Source organism: Rhinatrema bivittatum, chromosome 1 (assembly GCF_901001135.1).
Source record: "Rhinatrema bivittatum chromosome 1, aRhiBiv1.1, whole genome shotgun sequence".
Taxonomy (NCBI): domain Eukaryota; kingdom Metazoa; phylum Chordata; class Amphibia; order Gymnophiona; family Rhinatrematidae; genus Rhinatrema; species Rhinatrema bivittatum.
Genome location: NC_042615.1, coordinates 362,427,392 through 362,448,848, shown reverse-complemented (window position 1 = coordinate 362,448,848; position 21,457 = coordinate 362,427,392). Strand labels below are relative to the sequence as shown.

Sequence of the window (21,457 nt, the reverse complement as noted above, 5' to 3'; positions counted from 1 at the left end):
GACCGGATGGTATACACCCCAGAGTTCTGAAGGAACTAAAAAATGAAATTTCAGACCTATTAGTAAAAATTTGTAACTTATCATTAAAATCATCCATTGTACCTGAAGACTGGAGGATAGCAAATGTAACCCCAATATTTAAAAAGGGCTCCAGGGGCGAACTGGGAAACTACAGACCGGTTAGCCTGACTTCAGTGCCAGGAAAAATAGTGGAAAGTGTTATAAACATCAAAATCACAGAACATATAGAAAGACATGGTTTAATGGAACAAAGTCAGCATGGCTTTACCCAGGGCAAGTCTTGCCTCACAAATCTGCTTCACTTTTTTTGAAGGAGTTAATAAACATGTGGATAAAGGTGAACCGGTAGATATAGTATACTTGGATTTTCAGAAGGCGTTTGACAAAGTTCCTCATGAGAGGCTTCTAGGAAAAGTAAAAAGTCATGGGATAGGTGGCGATGTCCTTTCGTGGATTGCAAACTGGCTAAAAGACAGGAAACAGAGAGTAGGATTAAATGGGCAATTTTCTCAGTGGAAGGGAGTGGACAGTGGAGTGCCTCAGGGTTCTGTGTTGGGACCCTTACTATTCAATATATTTATAAATGATCTGGAAAGAAATACGACGAGTGAGATAATCAAATTTGCAGATGACACAAAATTGTGCAGAGTAGTTAAATCACAAGCAGATTGTGATAAATTGCAGGAAGACCTTGTGAGACTGGAAAATTGGGCATCCAAATGGCAGATGAAATTTAATGTGGATAAGTGCAAGGTGATGCATATAGGGAAAAATAACCCATGCTATAATTACACGATGTTGGGTTCCATATTAGGTGCTACAACCCAAGAAAGAGATCTAGGTGTCATAGTGGATAACACATTGAAATCGTCGGTTCAGTGTGCTGCGGCAGTCAAAAAAGCAAACAGAATGTTGGGAATTATTAGAAAAGGAATGATGAATAAAACGGAAAATGTCATAATGCCTCTGTATCGCTCCATGGTGAGACCGCACCTTGAATACTGTGTACAATTCTGGACGCCGCATCTCAAAAAAGATATAATTGCGATGGAGAAGGTACAGAGAAGGGCTACCAAAATAAGGGGAATGGAACAACTCCCCTATGAGGAAAGACTAAAGAGGTTAGGACTTTTCAGCTTGGAGAAGAGACGACTGAGGGGGGATACGATAGAGGTGTTTAAAATCATGAGAGGTCTAGAACGGGTAGATGTGAATCGGTTATTTACTCTTTCGGATAGTAGAAGGACTAGGGGACACTCCATGAAGTTAGCATGGGGCACATTTAAAACTAATCGGAGAAAGTTCTTTTTTACTCAACGCACAATTAAACTCTGGAATTTGTTGCCAGAGAATGTGGTTCGTGCAGTTAGTATAGCTGTGTTTAAAAAAGGATTGGATAAGTTCTTGGAGGAGAAGTCCATTACCTGCTATTAAGTTCACTTAGAGAATAGCCACTGCCATTAGCAATGGTTACATGGAATAGACTTAGTTTTTGGGTACTTGCCAGGTTCTTATGGCCTGGATTGGCCACTGTTGGAAACAGGATGCTGGGCTTGATGGACCCTTGGTCTGACCCAGTATGGCATTTTCTTATGTTCTTACATGTTTAATGATTTTCTGGTGCAATGTGGTGCTAAGTCCTGGTTGTCTTGATTAATATGGCGGGAATACTTAAAATAATATCCTGGAATGTTAAGGGTTAAATACATACCAAAAACGGAAAGATTACTACAAGATGCCCTTAACGCCAAAGAGGATATATTATTCTATCGAGACACATTTAAAAAAAGATATGAGAGGCTATTAGCATCAAAACTTTTCCTGTACAGTACTTTGCTGCAGCTACCATTAAGGGTAAATACAATGGGGTAGGAATTCTTTTCTCCAAAAATATAACAGTGGAGGTGCAGGCTGTGTTCCGTGACTAGGAAGGTAGATACTTACATAATAACATAAGAAATTGCCATGCTGGGTTAGACCAAGGGTCCATCAAGCCCAGCATCCTATTTCCAACAGAGGCCAAACCAGGCCACAAGAATCTGGCAGTTACCCGAACACTAAGAAGATCCCAGGCTACTGATGCAATTAATAGCAGTGGTTTCCCGTCGATAGCAGGGCTGAATTAGCCATGCTGTCATGGGATCTGTCAATCAGGCCCGGGAGGCGGAGCTTGTCAAAGCAGAGAACAGAGCTTTGCTCTCTGCGGCTGCGTGTGTGTTCCCGCGCAAGAAAGTATCGGAATAAGAACATAAGAAAATGCCATATTGGGTCAGACCAAGGGTCCATCAAGCCCAGCATCCTGTTTCCAACAGTGGCCAATCCAGGCCATAAGAACCTGGCAAGTACCCAAAAACTAAGTCTATTCCATGTAACCATTGCTAATGGCAGTGGCTATTCTCTAAGTGAACTTAATAGCAGGTAATGGACTTCTCCTCCAAGAACTTATCCAATCCTTTTTTAAACACAGCTATACTAACTGCACGAACCACATTCTCCTCAGTCTCTTTTTTTCTGCGAGCGGGATTGCACGCGGAGCTGCTGTTCTCAGGGGAAAAAAAAGTGTCAAAGTCAGGGTTCAAACCCTGTACTTGCGGTAAGGTAATGTCGGTCACGGATGGCCATGACCAATGTTACCGATGCCTGGGGCCAGATCACAATAGTGAAGATTGTGAACATTGCTCAAGAATGTCTCCGAGAGCCCTGAAACAATGGGCCTACAGACTTAAAGAACTTTTTGCCTCATCGGAGGCTCATTCGTCACCTGACCCTACTTCTTCACAGGCTCCCTCAAAAAAGAGGGCATCGTCGTGGGATCCTCAATCCTCCAAAATAGGAGGTAAGGACTTGGCGAACCAAAAAGTGCTATTGGATTTTATAAAATCCACAGACCCAGAATTGCTGGCGCAGGAGACAATGGCGCCAAATATCCAACTGCCTAAAACTTCTACGCATAAAGTGAAGACCGCATACCACTTCTGCGCCTACAGAGGGTTCGGCGCACAACACCCCTATGCGCACGGCGCCGACGACACTTGGGCGCAGAGCACCGAAAGACCCAGCGCGCATGGCGCAGAAAAGTTCCGCGTGCAAGGCGCTGAAGTATCCCGCGCGCACGGCGCCAAAGACGCCTGTGCGCATAACAGAAACACACGAGCGCACGGTGCGGGAGACATGGGTGCTGATATCTCCTGTGCGCATAGAACAAAAAAGATATGCGCACAATTCTAAATCGGCGCACAAGTCACCAGAACATGGGTTAAAGAGATGAAGTACACATTCTAGAAAATAGTATTCCACCTCTCCATCGCTAACCCCACCTCGTTCAGGTACTTCCCTCTCTTCGAGAGCTACTTCGACAGAGTATACAATAAAACGGAGAAAACGATCAGTCTTCATGTACAAATCATACAGACTCGTCACACCATTACCATAAACGTTCACGGCACTCTCACCACAGAAAATCTGGGAGAAAGAGTGCTGCATAGGAAATAAGCCCTTTGACTTCATGTACCAACTCCAAACACCTTCTCCCACAAGGAGGTAACATGAGTTGATTCCTCTAACGCTTCCACAGATTCAGAAGATTCCAGGGACGCAATCTGTAGAAAGAAAGTCCAAAAAGTGTCTAATTTACCTCAAACCACTCCAATACAACCTAAAGCACGTGAGTCACAAGAACCAGATGGGCATACAATAATGCCCCCGCGTACAAAAGAGGCATTTTACCAATTGTCCCAATCCTTAGTGGGATTTTATGAAACTCTTGTCATCATTCAAAATGACTAATATTGCTGCTGACAGTTCTCCGGAACATAAGACGCACGCTAACAGGGAACAGTCGGTGGAGTCTCCGACATCACCCATAATAAACTGTCCAACTTCACCAAATTATAAACAGGATATATCATTTGATTCTCCTTCACCGTAAACATCCCCATCATCATCGACAGGATTTCCATCTGATCCGCAGGAACAACCTCAGGAGCCGTTTTCCCCTCCAGAAGACCTTACCCAAAATCTTTGAAAAAATTGGGTTCAATACTACATCTAGACGTCCAAAAAGAGAGAGACCCCAGGGCAGAAACCCTTGGTCCCCTAAATTTTTGACACTCCAGGGGAACCAACATCTCTTCCACCACAAGAGCTCCCTCATTCAGTCTTACAGAAATCCTGGGAAACGCCTTTTGCACTTGCAGCCGTTTCCAGGAAAACAGTCATAAAATTTCGTATGAGGAAAACAACACCGTACTCTCTACCACAATTACCTCATGCTTCAATTGTGGTGGAGTCGGCGATGCAAAGATTTAAGAAAACAAAATCACATTCCTCATATCCACCAGGGAAAGACAACAAATATCTAGATGAGTTTGCCAGGAAAATATATCATAACTCAATGTTGAATGCTCAGAATATGCACCATCAATTCTACATGGTTCAATATCTGAGTGCATGCAAACTATGAAAGGTATGCTTTCCTCGATGGTGGATCAGATACCCCCGCCTCTTCATGACATGGAAGAGTGTTCTCGACACCTGTTGAGGTCGATCTGTGAAGCATATGAAACATCCTCCAGGGCATTGGCAACAGCCATTGCAGCCCGCAGACTAGCATGGTTACGTTCAAGTTCGATATGTGAAGATTTGCACGAGAAACTAACAAACCTCCCATGTACAGGAGATATAACCTATTTGGAGAACAATTTCAGGACACAGTAGGTAAACTGAAGGAAGAATCTCTATCAGTACAATCCTTAACATCACATCCTACTTATTCGACCGCTCGTCGCTATATTGTAGGGTCTCCTGGCAATCATATGCCAGGAGACCCTACAGATCTTACCAGTCTTTTCGGGCACAAGCATACCCTTCCTACCAGCGTCCTGCTCCACAACGGAATACCTCCAACCAACGTAGAGGTAAACCACGTAACCAGAAACAGCAGGCACAACAGCCGGCTACAACAGCAAAAGCGACTCCATCTTTAGTTATTCAGCCACCACCACAACATCAAGCTCCACCCGGCAGGATTCGTTCTTGCCTGGAAGCCTGGGAGAGAATAACATCCGATCAATGGGTTTTGGAGATAGTACGACACGGTTACCAACTCCAATTTGTCACAAAACCCATATTGCCACATCTCTCCAAACTCAAGATTCACAGCCTCCAACCACAATTGGAGGAGGAAATTGCTTTACTTTGCAAACAACAAGCAATTTGACAAATTCACCCAGGCTCCAAATCACTAGCATTTTACTCCCCATACTTCCTCATACCCAAGAAGTCGGGTGGCCTTCGTCCCATACTAGACCTAAGGGAATTGAACAAATTTCTCGCCAAGAAGAAATTTAAAATGGTATGGTTGAAATCAATCCTTCCTCTGATTCAAACCGATTGGATGTGTTCCATCGACCTGAAGGATGCTTACACACACATTCCAATCCATCCATCCTCGTGGTGTTACCTATGCTTTTGCTACAGGCATCAACACTACCAGTACAAAGTTCTCCCCTTTGGACTATTGGCTGCACCCAGGGTGTTCACCAAATGCATGGTAGTGGTGGTGGCTCATCTCATACAAGGTATAACCATCTTTCCATATCTGGACGATTGGCTCATAATCGCCCCAACTCCCAACATCTTAATAGATCACCTCCATTGGGTGATACAATGCTTACAGGAATTAGGATTAGTGATCAATTTTCAGAAATCACACCTACAGCCAACACAGCAATTACAGTTCATAGGAGCAAGCCTGGACACTACTTGCAACAGGGCATACCTACCAGGCGCCTTTTTAGCTGACGCGGGCTTGGATCTAGTCCATACTTTGGCCAGAGGAGTGTTCTCGGTGGTGGCAGCCAGAAGACAGCTATGGCTGTGGAATTGGTCAGCAGACGCAATCTCCAAGGCAAATCTTACAAAGATGCCCTTTTAAAGGATCACTCCTTTTCGGAAGCAAATTGGAAAAGCTGGCCAGTAAATTGGGTGAATCTCCAGTTCCCCAGCTACCAGAAGATAAGAGAAAGCAGTTACAGCACCCCTCACCTATGAGTGGTTGATCCAGGGGCTCCTAAAGCTTTTGCCCCTACAGAAACTTGACATTTGAGAGGTCTCATCCTTTTGGGAGGTCTGTCCTTTCATAGTCTACAGCCAAGAGAGGGGCAGGCTCGGGTTCAAGTTCGTCCCGAACCCCCCAATTAACTTTTGTCGACCCACTCTCGGAACGAGGAAATAGGGGGTCGACTGTCCCTCTTCTACTGGAGGTGGGTCTAGATCACTTTGGACAAATGGGTATTGGAGGTCATACAAGAAGGATATGCACTGGAATTTCACAGCACTCCTCAGGACATATTCATGATGTCTCCTTGCCACTTCCAGCACAAGAAGCAGGTAGTGGCAACTACTCTTTTAAGGCTTCACAGAATGAAGGCTAGAATCCCAGTACTTGTGCCTCAGGAAAATATGGGGTGTTACTCCATCTATTTTATTATACCCAAGAAGGGAAGGTTCCTTTCACTCTATCCTGGACCTCAAGAGCGTCAACCAACATCTACAAGTGAATCACTTCTGCATGGAAACCCTCTGCTCCGTGATAATGGCCGTACAATCAGGAGAGTTCTTAAACTCCCTGGACTTATCAGAAGCCTACCTACATATTCCAATCCATCAAGAACACCACCATTTCCTAGGCTTTGTGGTACTGTCGCCAATATCAGTTCTGGGCACTGCCCTTTGGCCTAACCTCCTCCCCAAGAACATTTTCCAAGATTATGGTGGTCGTAGAGGCAGCAGTGAGAAAAGAGGGAATCCTGGTGCACCTGTACATGGACGACTGGTTAATCTAGGACAAGTCTGTGGAAGAGAATCTCCAGTTGACCCACAAGGTGACTTCCTTGATTCAGGAACTCGGTTGGGTTGTAAACCTGGACAAAAGTCTCAAGCCCTCCCAGTCATTGGAACATAAGAACATAAAATGCCATACTGGGCCAGACCAAGGGCCCATCAAGCCCAACATCCTGTTTCCAACAATAGCCAATCCAGGCCATAAGAACCTGGCAAGTACCCAAAAACTGTCTATTCCAGGTTACCAATCCTAATGGCAGTGGCTATTCTCTAAGTGAACTTAATAGCAGGTAATGGACTTCTTCTCCAAGAACTTATCCAGTCCTTTTTTAAACACAGCTATACTAACTGCACTAACCACATCCTCTGGCAACAAATTAGAGAGTTTAATTGTGCTTTGAGTAAAAAAGAACTTTCTCCTATTAGTTTTAAATGTGCCCCATACTAACGTCATGGAGTGCCCCTAGTCTTTCTACTTATCCGAAAGAGTAAATAACCGATTCACATCTACCCGTTCTAGACCTCTCATAATTTTAAACATCTCTATCATATCCCCCCTCAGCCATCTCTTCTCCAAGCTGAAAAGTCCTAACCTCTTTAGTCTTTCCTCATAGGGGAGCTGTTCCATTCCCCTTATCATTTTGGTAGCCCTTCTCTGTACCTTCTCCATCGCAATTATATCTTTTTTTGAGATGCGGCGACCAGAATTGTACACAGTATTCAAGGTGCAGACTCACCATGGAGCGATAGAGGCATTATGACATTTTCCATTTTATTCACCATTCCCTTTCTAATAATTCTCAACGTTCTGTTTGCTTTTTTGATGCCGCAGCACACTGAACCGACGATTTCAATGTGTTATCCACTATGACGCCTAGATCTCTTTCTTGGGTGCTAGCTCCTAATATGGAATCTAGCATTGTGTAACTATAGCATGGGTTATTTTTCCCTATATGCATCACCTTGCACTTATCCACATTAAATTTCATCTGCCATTTGGATGCCCAATTTTCCAGTCTCACAAGGTCTTCCTGCAATTTATCACAATCTGCTTGGGATTTAACTACTCTGAACAATTTTGTATCTTCTGCAAATTTGATTATCTCACTCGTCGTATTTCTTTCCAGATCATTTATAACCATATCTGGGTGTCTGGTTCGACACCAAGGAGGACAAGGTCTTCCTTCCAACCACACAGATAAGGAAGTTTTAGTCCCAAGTGCATCAGTTGATGAGCATGATACACACAACGGTGTGGAGCTATCTCCAAGTTTTCAGTTTGATGGCTGCCACCCTGGCGGTAGTGCCATGGACTAGGGCACACATGCGACCACTTCAGTGCTCACTACTGTCACGTTGGAACCCGCAGTCTCAAACTATTCGATTCACTTCCACTTACTGATGGGAGTGTGATCTCTGCTCCAGTGATGGTTGCAGGAAGCTCATCTGTTCAGGGGAGCACCCCTGTCCTCTCTGAACTGACAGGTCCTCACAACAGATGTGAGCCGCCGGGGCTGGGGAGCTCACTGTCAGGAACTGAGGGCCCAGGGACGTTGGACGGAGGATGAGGCCCTCTGGAACATCAACTGCCTGGAAGCCTGGGAAGTCAGATTGGCATGTCTACAACTCCGCCACAGACTACAGGATCAAGCAGTCCGTGTAATGTTGGACAACACAACAACGGTAGCCTACATCAACCACCAGGGTGGAACCAAGAGCCAGAGTGTGTCACAGTATCTCCTTGTGAAATGGACGGAAATACATCTACAGAGGATCTAAGCCTCCCAGATCACAAAAGTCAATGTCAGAACAGACTTGCTAAGCAGGGAGAGTCTGGATCCAGGAGAGTGGGCGTTGTCAACCAAAGCCTTTCAGCTGATAGTGGATCGCTGAGGTCTCCCGCCCATAGACCTGCTGGCCGCATCTCACAATGCGAAGGTTCCCAGATTTTTCAGTTGCAGAAGAGATCTGTCATCCCTGGGGGTCGACGATCTCGTTCAGACCTGGCCGGAAGCAGAGTTGCTATAAGCCTTCCCACTGTGGCCCCTGCTGGGCAGGGGTTATTCGCAAAATCGAGCACCACAGGGGATTAGGCCTACTAGTAACTCCAGATTAGCCCAGGCGTCCATGGTATGCGGACATGCCGGAGACTCCTGGTGGAGAAACCCTGTGCCTCCCACTGAACAGGGAGCTGCTACAGCAGGGTACCGGTCCTTCACAAGGATCAGACTCGATTCTGTCTTGTGGTCTGGTCCTTGAGAGGGCTCGCCTGATGAAGTGAGGATATGCTGCGGCAGTAATTGTCACCTTACTCTGCGCTCTGAAGTTTTCTATGGCCCTAACGTATGTATGGATCTGGAGAGCATTTGAGGCCTAGTGCGAGGAGCACGGTTAAAATCCTTTAATTCTGGAATTTTTGCAGGCAGCTTGACTCCTTGAAGGTCCAGGTAGTGGCGCGTTCCTGTTTCAGGAGCGAGGAGAACAGAACCTGCCTGTCGGCTCATCTGGATGTGGCCTGTTTTCTGAAAGGGGTGAAGCATCTCCGGCTAACCCTAGGGTGGCCAGTTCCCTTGTAGAATCTTAATTTATTATTAGAATTTTTGACAGGGCCCTCCTTTCGGCTGCTGCACAGTCTTTCCTTGCGTTTATTAACCTTGAAAATGGTGTTCCTGGTGGCTATATGCTCGGCAAATCGCATCGCTGAACTACAGGCATTGTCACATCAGGAATTGTTCCTCCTGATGACTCCAGGAGCGTTACAACTTCATACCATTCCATCCTTCTTGCCCAGGGTAGTCTCGTAGTTTCATTTAAATCAGTCCATTTCGTTGTCTTCTCTAGATAAGCACAGGGACATGGAGGAATACCGCCGCCTCTGTCATTTGAATGTCAATAGACTTTTGGTGCGGTATTTGGAAGTTTCAGAACCAGTCTGAAAGACGACCCATCTGTTTTGTCCTTCACGGTGGAAGGAAGCCAGGTGAACCAGTTTTGCGGGCTACCATAGCTCGCTTGATTAAGAAGGTGGTCACGGGAGCCTATGTGGAGGCAGGAAAGCCATTACTTTCTCAGGTTAAAGCTCATTCCACTAAGGCTTAGGCACTCTCATGAGCAGAAGCTATACTGCTGTCTCCCATCGATATCTGCCGAGCGGCGACGTGGTCCTTGCACACTTTCTCCAGGTTCCATCGCCTGGATGTACAGACCAGAGAGGATTCAGCCTTTGCAAGGGCGATGTTAACCAGATCGCGTGCGGGCAGCTTCCTCCTCCCCCCCCCCCCCCCCCCGGCATCGGGAGTAGCTTTTGTATATCCCATTGGTCCTGAGTCCATCTCCCTACAAACTAGGGAATGGAGGAATTACTTACCTAATAATTTCGTTTTCCTTAGTGTAGACAGATGGACTCAGCATTCTGCCCATGGCTGCCCAAGAACGGTGCCAAGGATTCACCTGTGGAGTGGATATAGATTCTAAGAGATTATGGGTTAGCCATCATCCAGTCCCTAGAGCAGGGCATCTATATTCTTACTGGGGTTCAATGTTTGGTTGAGTACAGTTACGGTTATCAGTTCTAATGTGTTAAATCAAGCTTTTTCAGTAGTATGTCCACAGTGGCTTTTGAAGAGAATACTGAAGGGCTGAGGTCGCTGCTGGGATTTAACTAGGGTGATTTCAGCTTTGAAATCTGATTGTCTCCATCTGCTTGCAGGGGAGCAAGAACTCATTGGTCCTGAGTCCATCTGTCTACATTAAGGAAAACAAAATTATCAGGTAAGCAATTTCTCCCAGGACAAGCAGGATGGTAGTCCCACATATGGGTGAATCATCAGATGGAGCCCTGTCACGGAATACTTTTTGTCAAAGTTTCTAGAACTTTGACTGGCACACTGAGCATGACCAGCATGCCACTAATCCTGTGACCACACGGGGTCCCCTTCAGTCTCTCTTTCCACGCAGCAAGTTGCCTCACAGTTAGGAGCTCTGTGAGACTTTTCCTCACGGAAAAATTTGAAGTTTATCTTCCTAGTTTCACCCTCACTGGGGTCCGCCATCGTGCTCTGTTCTTACCGACGCTCGGTAAATGCTTTTCCTGAGATTTGCGGTCTGATCCCGGCAGCACTTTTTTTGGCATGACAACCGGATTTAGAAAATACCCCGAGTGTCCGAGGACTATGTCCATAATGGACCCGCACAATGTCTGTTTTATGCCTAGGACCCTCACACGATGTCCGTCCCTGCCCCAGTTGCTCACAAATGATCCCCAAAGGTCGGCGTGCTCGACTGGAGAAGATGGCGCATTTATTTGCTTCAAAACTCTGTTCCATTGACACCAGTACAAGTTGCGCTGACCAGAGAGGGTCAATCTACTTTGGAGACACGCCACCAGGAACACCGTTGAGCGGGTGACCGTCCGTCACCGATCCCTTCGAAGAAATCTGTGTTGACATCCTCTGTGCTGGAGAAGGACCGGACCGAGCACTGCGGGAAACGCAGTCACTGGCACAGACGTGCATCCCCACCTGGTGCCGGCACCGATACAGCAGCATAGACTTCCACGAGCTGACTGCAAAGAGGGCCCGGGGAGAGAAGCCCCCTTCCTCCTCTGTACCTGGGACCCCGAGGCGTTCCCCCACAGATATCTGTGCTGTGTACTGAGCCTCCACAGACACCTGTGGGAGGCTCCAGTAATGCCTAGCCTGCCTCCTACCCCAGGCACAGTATTGTCTACACCAGCCTTTAGGGAGGAGTTGGACAGACTAGTCCAACAGGCAATGCTGAATGCCCTTTGGGGCTTCCAGTTGCCACCGGCGTTGGCCCCCATACTGGCACCAGAACTGACGCCCTCAATGTTCGCACCACTCCTCGAGTGCTTGGACACCCTAATCGGAGCCCTGCCGACTCAACCCGTGCTGCCGGACACGCTGGCACAGAGTCTATCATCTAGGCTTCCACAAATTCCGATTCTCATACCAGGTTCTTCGGAGGAGGAGGAAGAGGCGACTTCCTGCCCGATCCCTGCATGGGAATCACCGATGCCGGAACCCGTTCAAGGACCATTGGGCTGCCTGTGCCCAAGTGCACCTCATCTACTTTGGTGCCCTCGATGCCACCACTGCAGCCTTTGAAGCTGGTGCTGCCTCCATCGATGCCACCTCGCCATCCATCGATGCCTTCCTGCCCTCTCGGCTTTGGCATCCTTCCTCTCTCAGGAAGTCCATCGGGAAAAGGAGAAATTCCCTATGATCCATGGGAGGATGCATCCTCTGACCATTCCTCACAAGCTTCCGATGAATTGCTCTGAGCCTTCACCCCCGGAAGAAAGGTGGCGTTCTCCTCCAGAAACCTCTTCTTTGCCAGCTTTGTCAAGGAGATGTCTGAAACTATCCCATTTTCATTGGTAATGGAGGAAGGCACTCGCCACGAGATGTTGGTGTTAGTTTGTAGATGCTCCAAAAGAGGTAATGGCAATACCAGTGCACTAAGTTCTTCTTGACCTCTTGCACAGCCTGTGGCACCATCCAGGAACTGTACCTTCAGTCAACAGAAGGATGAATACTATGTACCTGGTCCAACAAGCCCCAGGCTTTCAAAAAAGCCAGTTGCCCCACCATTCGGTAGTGGAGGAATCAGCCCAAAAGAAGGCTAAAAGATACTGTCCCCACTCCTCTGCTCCTCCTGGAAAGGAAAAGAAGGCATTGGATGCATTGGGGTGCAGAGTCTTTCAAGGGTCCATGTTCATGGCGTGAATATCAGCATACCAATTATACATGACCCAGTATAGTCCAGGAATTTGCAGAGACCCTACCACAGCAACATCAAGAGACCTTGACCTCCATCCTACAAAAAGAATTGTGGCAGCAGGTAAACATAAGGTAAGAGCCGCTTATGACTCTTTTGAAACAGCATCCAGAGTCTCTGCAGCGGGCATCAGTGATAGACACTGGGTCTGGCTTAAGGCCTCAGACCTACACCCGGAGGTGCAGGACAAACTTGCAGATCTCCCCTGTACAGGAGAAAACCTGTTAGGGGACAAGATTCAAGACGCAGTGGCCCAGTTAAAGGACCATCATGAGACCCTGCATCAGCTTTCAACTGTCACCTCAAGACATCCTCCGTAGCCCGCCGGGGCACACGTAGGGACATCAGGAAGCAATTCTATAGACCATGGATGTATTATCCTCCCACGTCCCGTGCTTGACCAGCTTGGGCCCCTCAGCGAGGACATGGTCGCCAAGCGAGAACTCCTAGAGGGCAACCAGCTGCACAAGCTGGTCTTGCGACCGGATTTTGACTCCTTTCCAGAGAGCAGCAGCCACCCCCCCCCCCCCCCCCCCCCCAAATCCCACAACCCGATTCACCAGTGGGAGGCCACCTCTGCCACTTTGCAACCAATTGGCGCCCAATTACCACGGACAATGGGTACTGTCCATCATGACTCACACTTACCGTCTAAATTTTTCGACTGTACCCCTGGACTCCCCACCCATTCCAGAATGGAGCTCACCACTCATTCCAGCGTGGAGCTGGGGCGATAACACAGGAATTCTCGAGTCAGAGCTCTCGACCCTTCTGTCGGCCAGGGCCGTAGAACCGGTTCCCTCGACTCAGCAGAGGAGAGGGTTCTACTTCTGGTATTTTCTAATCCCAAAAAAGACCAACTGCCTCCGGCCTATTCTGATCTCCGTACCTTAAACACATTTCTTCACAAGGAACGATTCAGAATGGTGTCCCTGGGCACCATGCTCCCTCTCCTTACAACAAGGGGATTGACTTTGCTCTCTGGACCTTCAGGACGCTTATGCCCATATTGCAGTCTTCCCTCCTCATCACAAATACCTGCGATTTGTAGTGTCACGGGCACTGTCAATACAAGGTACTGCTGTTCGGCTTGGCCTCAGCGCCTCGAGTGTTCACGAAGTGCCTGGCAGTCGTGGCTGCACAGTTACGCCACTAGAGCATCCATGTCTTTCCATATCTAGATGACTGGCTCATAAAAAGCCAGAAAACACACCACACTGTTCCTCAGTGTATTTTTATCACATTCAATCAGCTGTGTTCTATATCAACTATTTTTGTAGGACCTTCATGGGAACAACTTTAAACCAACTGATGATTTTTTTATAACCTTTTGGTCCACTTTTATTTAAATATATTTTTTTCTTTTTTAATGTCCATTAACTATGAACTTTTCATATTTTTCTTAAAACACAGTCCCAACCCGTGAAGATCCTTAGAACAGGTCACATCTCAAACATAATCTCAATTGCAAAAGTCTCTGAAAGCCGTTTTTACTTATCTTTTTATCTGGAGGCAGAGTTATCCTAGGCAGATTTGGGCCTGGGCCCTGTCGCATTCCATACTACTGCAAGCCACTTATCTGGCAGACTCACAGAATGCAGTGGTGGACTGCCTCAGCCGAAATTTCCAACCTTACAAGTGGTCTCAGGGATCTCCCTCTGTTGTGAGCAGAATCTTCCACTGGTGGGGTCAGCCAGACATAGACCTCTTTGCGACCAAACAGAACCGCAAACTGGAATGCTTCTGCTCCCTACACAGGGACCAAAGAGCACCAAACATGGGTGCCTTCGCCCGCCCCTGGAACACAGGCCTGCTATATGCATACCCTCCGATTGAGCTAATCAAGACTCTCGTGAAGCTACAACAGGACCGAGGCTCATCGATACTCATAGCCCCGTATTGGCCATGCCAAGTCTGGTTTCTCATGCTTCTCGACCTCTCTGTCCAGGAACCCATTTGCCTGGGCATGGTGCCCAACCTCATAACACAGAACCACGGCAGGTTGCGCCACCCGAACCTCCAGATCCTGTCCCTGACAGCCTGGATGTTGAAAGGTTAATGTACAACATCTCAATCTTTCTACCAGCATATCTCAAGTCCTTGTAGCTTCGCGGAAGTCTTACCACTCTCTAAGTGGAAGAGGTTTACCTTGTGGTGCACACAGGCTTTGACCCCTTTTCTTGCCCCACACCAAAACTCTTAGACTATCTCTGGCACCTCTCGGAATCTGGTCTTCAGACTTCCTCCATACGAGTACACCTCAGTGCCATCTCTGCCTACCATCAAGGAATAGGATAACTGCTCAACCCCTGGTGGGTTGCTTCAAGAGAGACTTACTACAGCTTCAGCCTCCTCTACGACCACTGGTTTGTGGCATGGGACCTCAACGTGGTACTTGCACGGCTCATACATCCTCCTTTTGAGCCCCTGCACTCCTGCGAACTCAAATTCCTTACATGGCAAGTAATTTTCCTGGTAGCTGTCACATCTGCTCGCAGAGTCAGTGAGTTGCAAGCCCTTGTATCATACTCGCCCTATACAAGGTTCCTCCATGACCGGGTGGTCCTCTGCACTCACCCTAAATTCCTTCCTAAGGTGTTAGCTGATTTCCACTTAAACCAATTTAGTGTCTTGAGGCCTCACACTCACCCGGGTGAGTGAGCTCTCCACACCTTGGACTGTATAAACGTGTGTTTGCATTTTACTTAGACCGCACCGCAGTCCACAGAAAGTCCATCCAACTCTGTTTCTTTTGACAAAAACAAGCTTGGAGTTGTGGTGGGCAAGCAGACTCTCCAGCTGGTTGGCAGATTGCATTGCATTCTGCTACCAGCAAGCAGGCCTTCCACTTGAGGGACGAGTGAAGGCGCACTCAGAGCCATGGCAACGTCAGTAACACACTACCATTCAGTACAGATTGCCGACATCTGCGGGGCTGCGATATAGAGCTCTCTCCACACCTTTGCAGCTCACTACTGTCTTGAAGAGGCTGGACGACAAGACTCAGTCTTTGGCCAGTCTGTCCTACGGAACTTATTTCCAGTGTAAAAACCCAACTTGTCCTACCTCGACCTGCTGTGAATTTCAGGCTGTCTCATTGCCAACAGCACCCCAGTTGTTGTGCCTATTGCACATGTGTGCTGCTTGGCCTGCCTCGTTATGAGTCAGCCTGTAGCTTGCTATTTACCCATATGTGAGGACTACCATCCTGCTTATCCTGGGAGAAAGCAGAGTTGCTTACCTGTAACAGGTGTTCTCTCAGGACAACAGGATGTTGGTCCTCACAAAACCCACCCGCCACTCCGCGGAGTTGGGTTCGATACTGTTTTCTTATTTTATTTTTCGCTCATACCTTTTGCTATAAACAAGACTGAAGGGGGACCCGTGTGGCCACAGGGTTAGTGGCATGCTGGGCATGCTCAGTGTGCCAGTCAAAGTTCTAGAAACTTTGACAAAAGTATTCTGTGACAGGGCTCCATCTGATGTCATCCATATATGAGGACTAACATCTTGCTGTCCTGGGAGAACACTTGTTACAGGTAAGCAACTCTGCTTTCTCCATTTTAATATTTCTAAAACTGATATTTTGTCCTGCTTTCCAAACCCAAAGATTCCTAATAGTTTTATTTTACAATCAATTCAGTTCTCTCAGAAAGTTCGTTATCTGGGTGCCGTCATTGACCCAGCTCTATCAATGCACGATCATATTAAGGCCTTGACACAGTCCTTAATATGATCAGGAAAACCTCTCTTAAACTGCGTCTGATTACTGCAATTCACTTTTAATTGGTCTACCTGCACATACTATACATCCACTAGAAATCATTCATAACGCAGCTGCCAGGTTATTGACAGGAACTCCAGTTCATGAAAATTACACCTGTTTTAGAATCATTACACTGGCTCTCCATTTCATTTCAAATAGATTATAAGCTGGCAACAGTTACACATTCGGTTACTCATAATTTACCCTCTATTACATCAGTTAAGATTCATGCTCCTGTTAAGACACTAAGATCCTCCTCACAACTACTCCTTGATGTTCGCTTGGAAGAAACGCGAGTGTCTTTTTCATCTGTAGGCCCTCTATTATGGAACTCCTCGTCTGAATTGAGATGGCTTACTGAAAATTTCATTTTTAAAAAAGCTTTGAAAACCTTATTCAAGAAAGCATTCCTGAGTCAGATGGATTAAACATAATGTCCTCTGTTTGGCAGGTTTCAATGTTCATTTTAGTTGATGACTTTTTAGTTTGTTTTTTATTTTATTATATGTATAGAGATGCTTTATGTTCTCATTTACTTTTTAACAATTATGTATGTTCTATTGTACTCATAGAAACATAGAAATGACGGCAGAAGAAGACCAAACGGCCCATCCAGTCTGCCTAGCAAGTTTCGCATTTTTTTTTTCTCATACTTATGTTACTCTTGGCTCTTAGTAACCTTTTGGTTCTATTTCCCTTCCACCCCCACCATTAATGTAGAGAGCAGTGTTGGAGCTGCATCTAAGTGAAATATCTAGCTTAATTAATTAGGGGTAGTAACCGCTGCAATAAGCAAGCTACACCCATGCTTATTTGTTTACCCAGACTATGTAATTCAGTCCTTGGTTGTTGTCTGTATAGAGACCCACTTTTCTTCATTCCCCCTGCTGTCTGGACTGGTGTATTAGAATAAGGAAGGCAATATTTGTCAATTTCCTTTCCTTGAATCACCAATGCAGGACCCTCTTGGGAAGTCTAGGCCTGAGATGTTCTTCTTGGTTGTCGGTCTGTAGTCTTACAGATGTTTCTTACTCAGTCCTTCTGGGGAGAGCCCGACTCCTATTTTTACTTCCTTCTGTCTGTTTTTGTGTGTCTCCCTTTTATCCCCAATTAGGAGTAGGAAAGGGGAATTTTTTTTCTGGAGGATTTTCTTCCTTTGTTTTTTGAAGTTATTGAAGGTTATTTTTAATTTAGGGTCAGTTTTTTGCTTGTTTTTTTGACATTATGATACTGACCTTTGCCTGTTGTACACCATCCTATGTACTGATAGAGGACATCTTTTTCTATGACATCACTATTTCCATCTGCTAGTAGGTGGCATAAGCCTAAATGATTGAGGAAATCATTAATTGCGCCTCTCCCTCGGACATGTCCCTAAAGCACTGAAACAAGTGACCCTCAAACCCCTATTAAAGAAACTCAACCTTTACCCTGGAGACCTCGCTAACTTCTGCCCGATCTCAAATCTCATTCCTACCCCCTCCCTCGGAATACCTTGTTACCCCAAAAAGCCAACTCTTATCAGTTCTTACCAGTTTTGACACGTCACTCCCCATGCTTAAGCTGTATCCAACTTTTTCTCTCCCCCTGTTCTATGTAAGACAACTTTGTCACTGTTTTTATGGTTTCAATGTAAACCGGAGTGATAATTAACTCTGTTATTTGAACTTCGGTATAGATAAGTTATAAATAAATAAATAAATCTCCCATTTATGGCTAAACTCCTGGAAAAGGCAGTCAACCTCCAACTGACAGTTCTTAGAAAAACGAAAGGTTCTCTACCCCTCCCAATTTGGCTTCCGTAAGCTCTAACACAGAAACACTCCTAATCTCCCTCTCGGACACCATCAAGAGATTAGATGAAGGCCAATCATTCATCCTCGCACTGCTTGACATCTCATCAGTGTTTGACACAGTCAACCATAACAATACTCTTAAATCGTCTCTCAGAAATTGGTATTTCAGGAACCGTCCTCCTATGGTTTCAGTCCTTCCTCAAAGATAGACATTACAAATTAAGAATTGGTAATAAGGAATCCCCCCCCAATAAATCTAACTAGAGGAGTACCCCAAGGTGTTCCTCGACCCTCTTCAACATTTATCTCCTCCCACTTTGCCAACTCCTATCTAACCTAGGCCTCACCCATTACATTTATGCGGACAACTTACAAATTCATTCCCATAAAAGAATGTCTCCAAATCACTCAAAATCTGGGACAAATCCTTAACTCTATTAACCTGCTTCTCAACAACCTCAACCCAGCAAAAACAGAGCTACTCATTATCTCTCCAGACTTAAATCACCTCTCCCCTCCTGACCCGACAGTTTCAACCACCCACCAAGTAAAAGACCTAGGTGTTATTCTGGACAACCAGCTGAACCTGAAAAAATTCATTAACACCACAATAAAAGATGGGTTCTTTAAACTCCAAGTTCTAAAGAAATTAAAACCCCTCCTCCACCTCAACGACTTCCGCACAGTCCTCCAAGCCACCCTATTCTCAAAAATCAACTATTGCAACTCCCTTCTCCTAGGCCTCCCAATGACTACGATCAAACCCTCCAACTGATCTAAAACACCGCGGCCAGAATCCTCACCAATACCCGCAAGAAGGAACATATCCCCCCATCCTCAAGGACCTCCACTGGCTCCCCATCCACTTTAGAATAATCCATAAGAGCCTTACCATTATCCACAAGTCACTTCACAATCAACACACCCACTGGCTAAATGACTCTTTAAAATACCACACATCTAACAGACCCATCAGATCAGCTTACAAAGGATCCCTCCACACACCATCTCCCAAACTGATCCACCTTGCTACCAAAGAGCAGGCCTTTTCATCAGCAGGACCCAAGTTATGGAACTCCATGCCTTCAGATATACGCCTGGAACATTGCACCCAAACCTTCAAAAAAAACCAACCCCAAAACGAAAAACCTGGCTGTTTAAACAAGCCTTCACATAGCTAATTCCTTTCTTTCGATTCTCCCTTCTGCTTTCTGCCCTTATCCCTCTGCTCGTGATCACTCAAGTACCCTGGATCCCCTTCCTATTCTTAAATAAACTATTGTATATGTCCATTGTATATTGCCTTTAGTATAGATCCCATTGTATATAATCCATAGTTTAGAATTGTATACATACAATATTTATACTGCCTTAGTACATTGCATTAGTATATTGCCGTTTTATATTGCCTTAATTTTTATTTATTTTTATTTTATTTAAAATCTTTTCTATACCCTTGTTATGGTGGGTACCATCACAACGGTTTACAGTAAGGCACATAAAGTAATGCAATTAACATCTTTCAGTTTACATAGGTGCCATAAGATTCCATTACATATAACAGAATACATTGTATATAAGCCATTGTAATCAAGCCTTAGTTTAAGGAGCCACTGGATTCCAGTGATCACACCTCTAACTACTCAGTCAAACTACGCTTTTATTTAGTTAACCATGACTTCCTTACCATGTTAATATCTAATTCCCCCTCCAAGTTACCCCCACCCCTTGTTCTTTGTAACTTTGTATCTTTTGTTGTGTTAACCAAGTTCTTTGTAAACTGATGTGATATTTTATATGAATGTTGGTATAGAAAAATTTTTAAATAAATGTCTGGACTGATGTAGCAGGATTCAAGGAAAGGACATTAACAAGTAAAACTACATTAAATACATTAAATACAATAGATGGACAGATCTAATACCACCAGCAATTTCATATTTCCACAGTCAGTATAGCGTTTGAGATAATCTGTTACAGACATGAAAGACTCTGTACCAAGGAGGCCTACCTGCTTACTTTCTGGTGGTGTTGGGTGGATCCTTGCAAGGAGTGGAATTAGGAGGGGTTGTCATCCCTTTGAGAGGGAGGGGATGGATGTCAGGAAGGGGATCAACACTGAGAGGGAATTGTGTAGCTTTGTTTCTCAGTGTATATGTGATTATGCACCTTTTCTTACCATTCTAAAATTTAACTTTAAAAATTATTACCAGCTCCAGTTAGAACAAATACTGAAGACAGCATTGTTTTTGTGAGAATGTAGAACTATTTGCACTGTGGTAATGCAGTAAATCAGTTTTGAAGTTACTACAAGGAATGCCAATCATTTTGTATCCCACTGTGCATTTGACAATATCTTGGTGTAGAATTGTTGACTAATTTGACAATCCAGAATAAAATTGTATGAGTGTAATGAATTATCAAGGTGGCCATTCTATCTGAATAACACTAACAGGTGAGCGTCTACATCCAGCCTGGATTGTAAAATATGCAAAACTTGTGAAGGAACTAGATATTAATTTTTTTGCTGTTCCATTTTTAAGGATCCAAAAGAAAGAGCGATAGGATGGATGCTACCGAAAGCAAACGACAAAAATCTTCTTCACACTCTAGACAGCCAGCCCAGAGACTACCGGGTTCATCTGCTGGCAACAAGAGAATCATCAGTACCAAAGGAAAGCATGTATCGGAATATAAAACTGAGGAGTTTCACAGACCAGAAAGAAACAGACGTCCAGATGCTGATAGAAAGGGTCGCATCACAAATAGCAATTCAAGGGACACCTATAGGTCTCAGCCAGAAAAGAACTTGATTAGGAGAAGGGACTCCGATAAAAAAGCCAAGTCCTTCACACCAGAGTCGCCTGCCGAGGTAGGAAAGAACTACTAATAAACAAATGTAACCATAGTTTAAAAAAAAACCCAAAAAGCTTTGCTAAATGTATTTTTTTAGAGATGTAGGAACCTCACCCAAATCTGTGGAGGGGGAAGTGTAGAAAGGGTTGTTTTTCTTATTGGATTTGAATTTGACTTGGATCAGTTGCTGGAACTCGTATACTTTTGTGAAATGGATTTGTGATATCAATCCAGTAAATAGGTGTTTGTTTAAATTATCATGTGATAAGAGTCCTGTTAGCTCTCAATGAGTTGCTTTAGAAATTCTCACTCCTGAGTTGCCCCTTCCAGAACACTAGGGCTCTGTGAGGAAGCTTGCATTGCCACAGTCCATTCT

The 21,457-nt window shown here is 45.3% G+C and overlaps 1 protein-coding gene across 4 annotated transcripts in view; it reads left to right on the top strand.

The window, feature by feature from the left end:
* YTHDC1 (YTH domain containing 1) overlaps positions 1–21,457 on the top strand; it is a 177,565-nt gene that overhangs the window by 45,455 nt on the left and 110,653 nt on the right. For all 4 annotated transcript variants that reach the window (XM_029600717.1, XM_029600702.1, XM_029600709.1 and 1 more), the window contains exon 3: positions 20,769–21,097. In XM_029600717.1, the coding sequence (XP_029456577.1) occupies positions 20,792–21,097 (306 nt within the window). In that variant the 5' untranslated portion in view covers positions 20,769–20,791. The remainder of the gene's footprint in view (positions 1–20,768; positions 21,098–21,457) is intronic.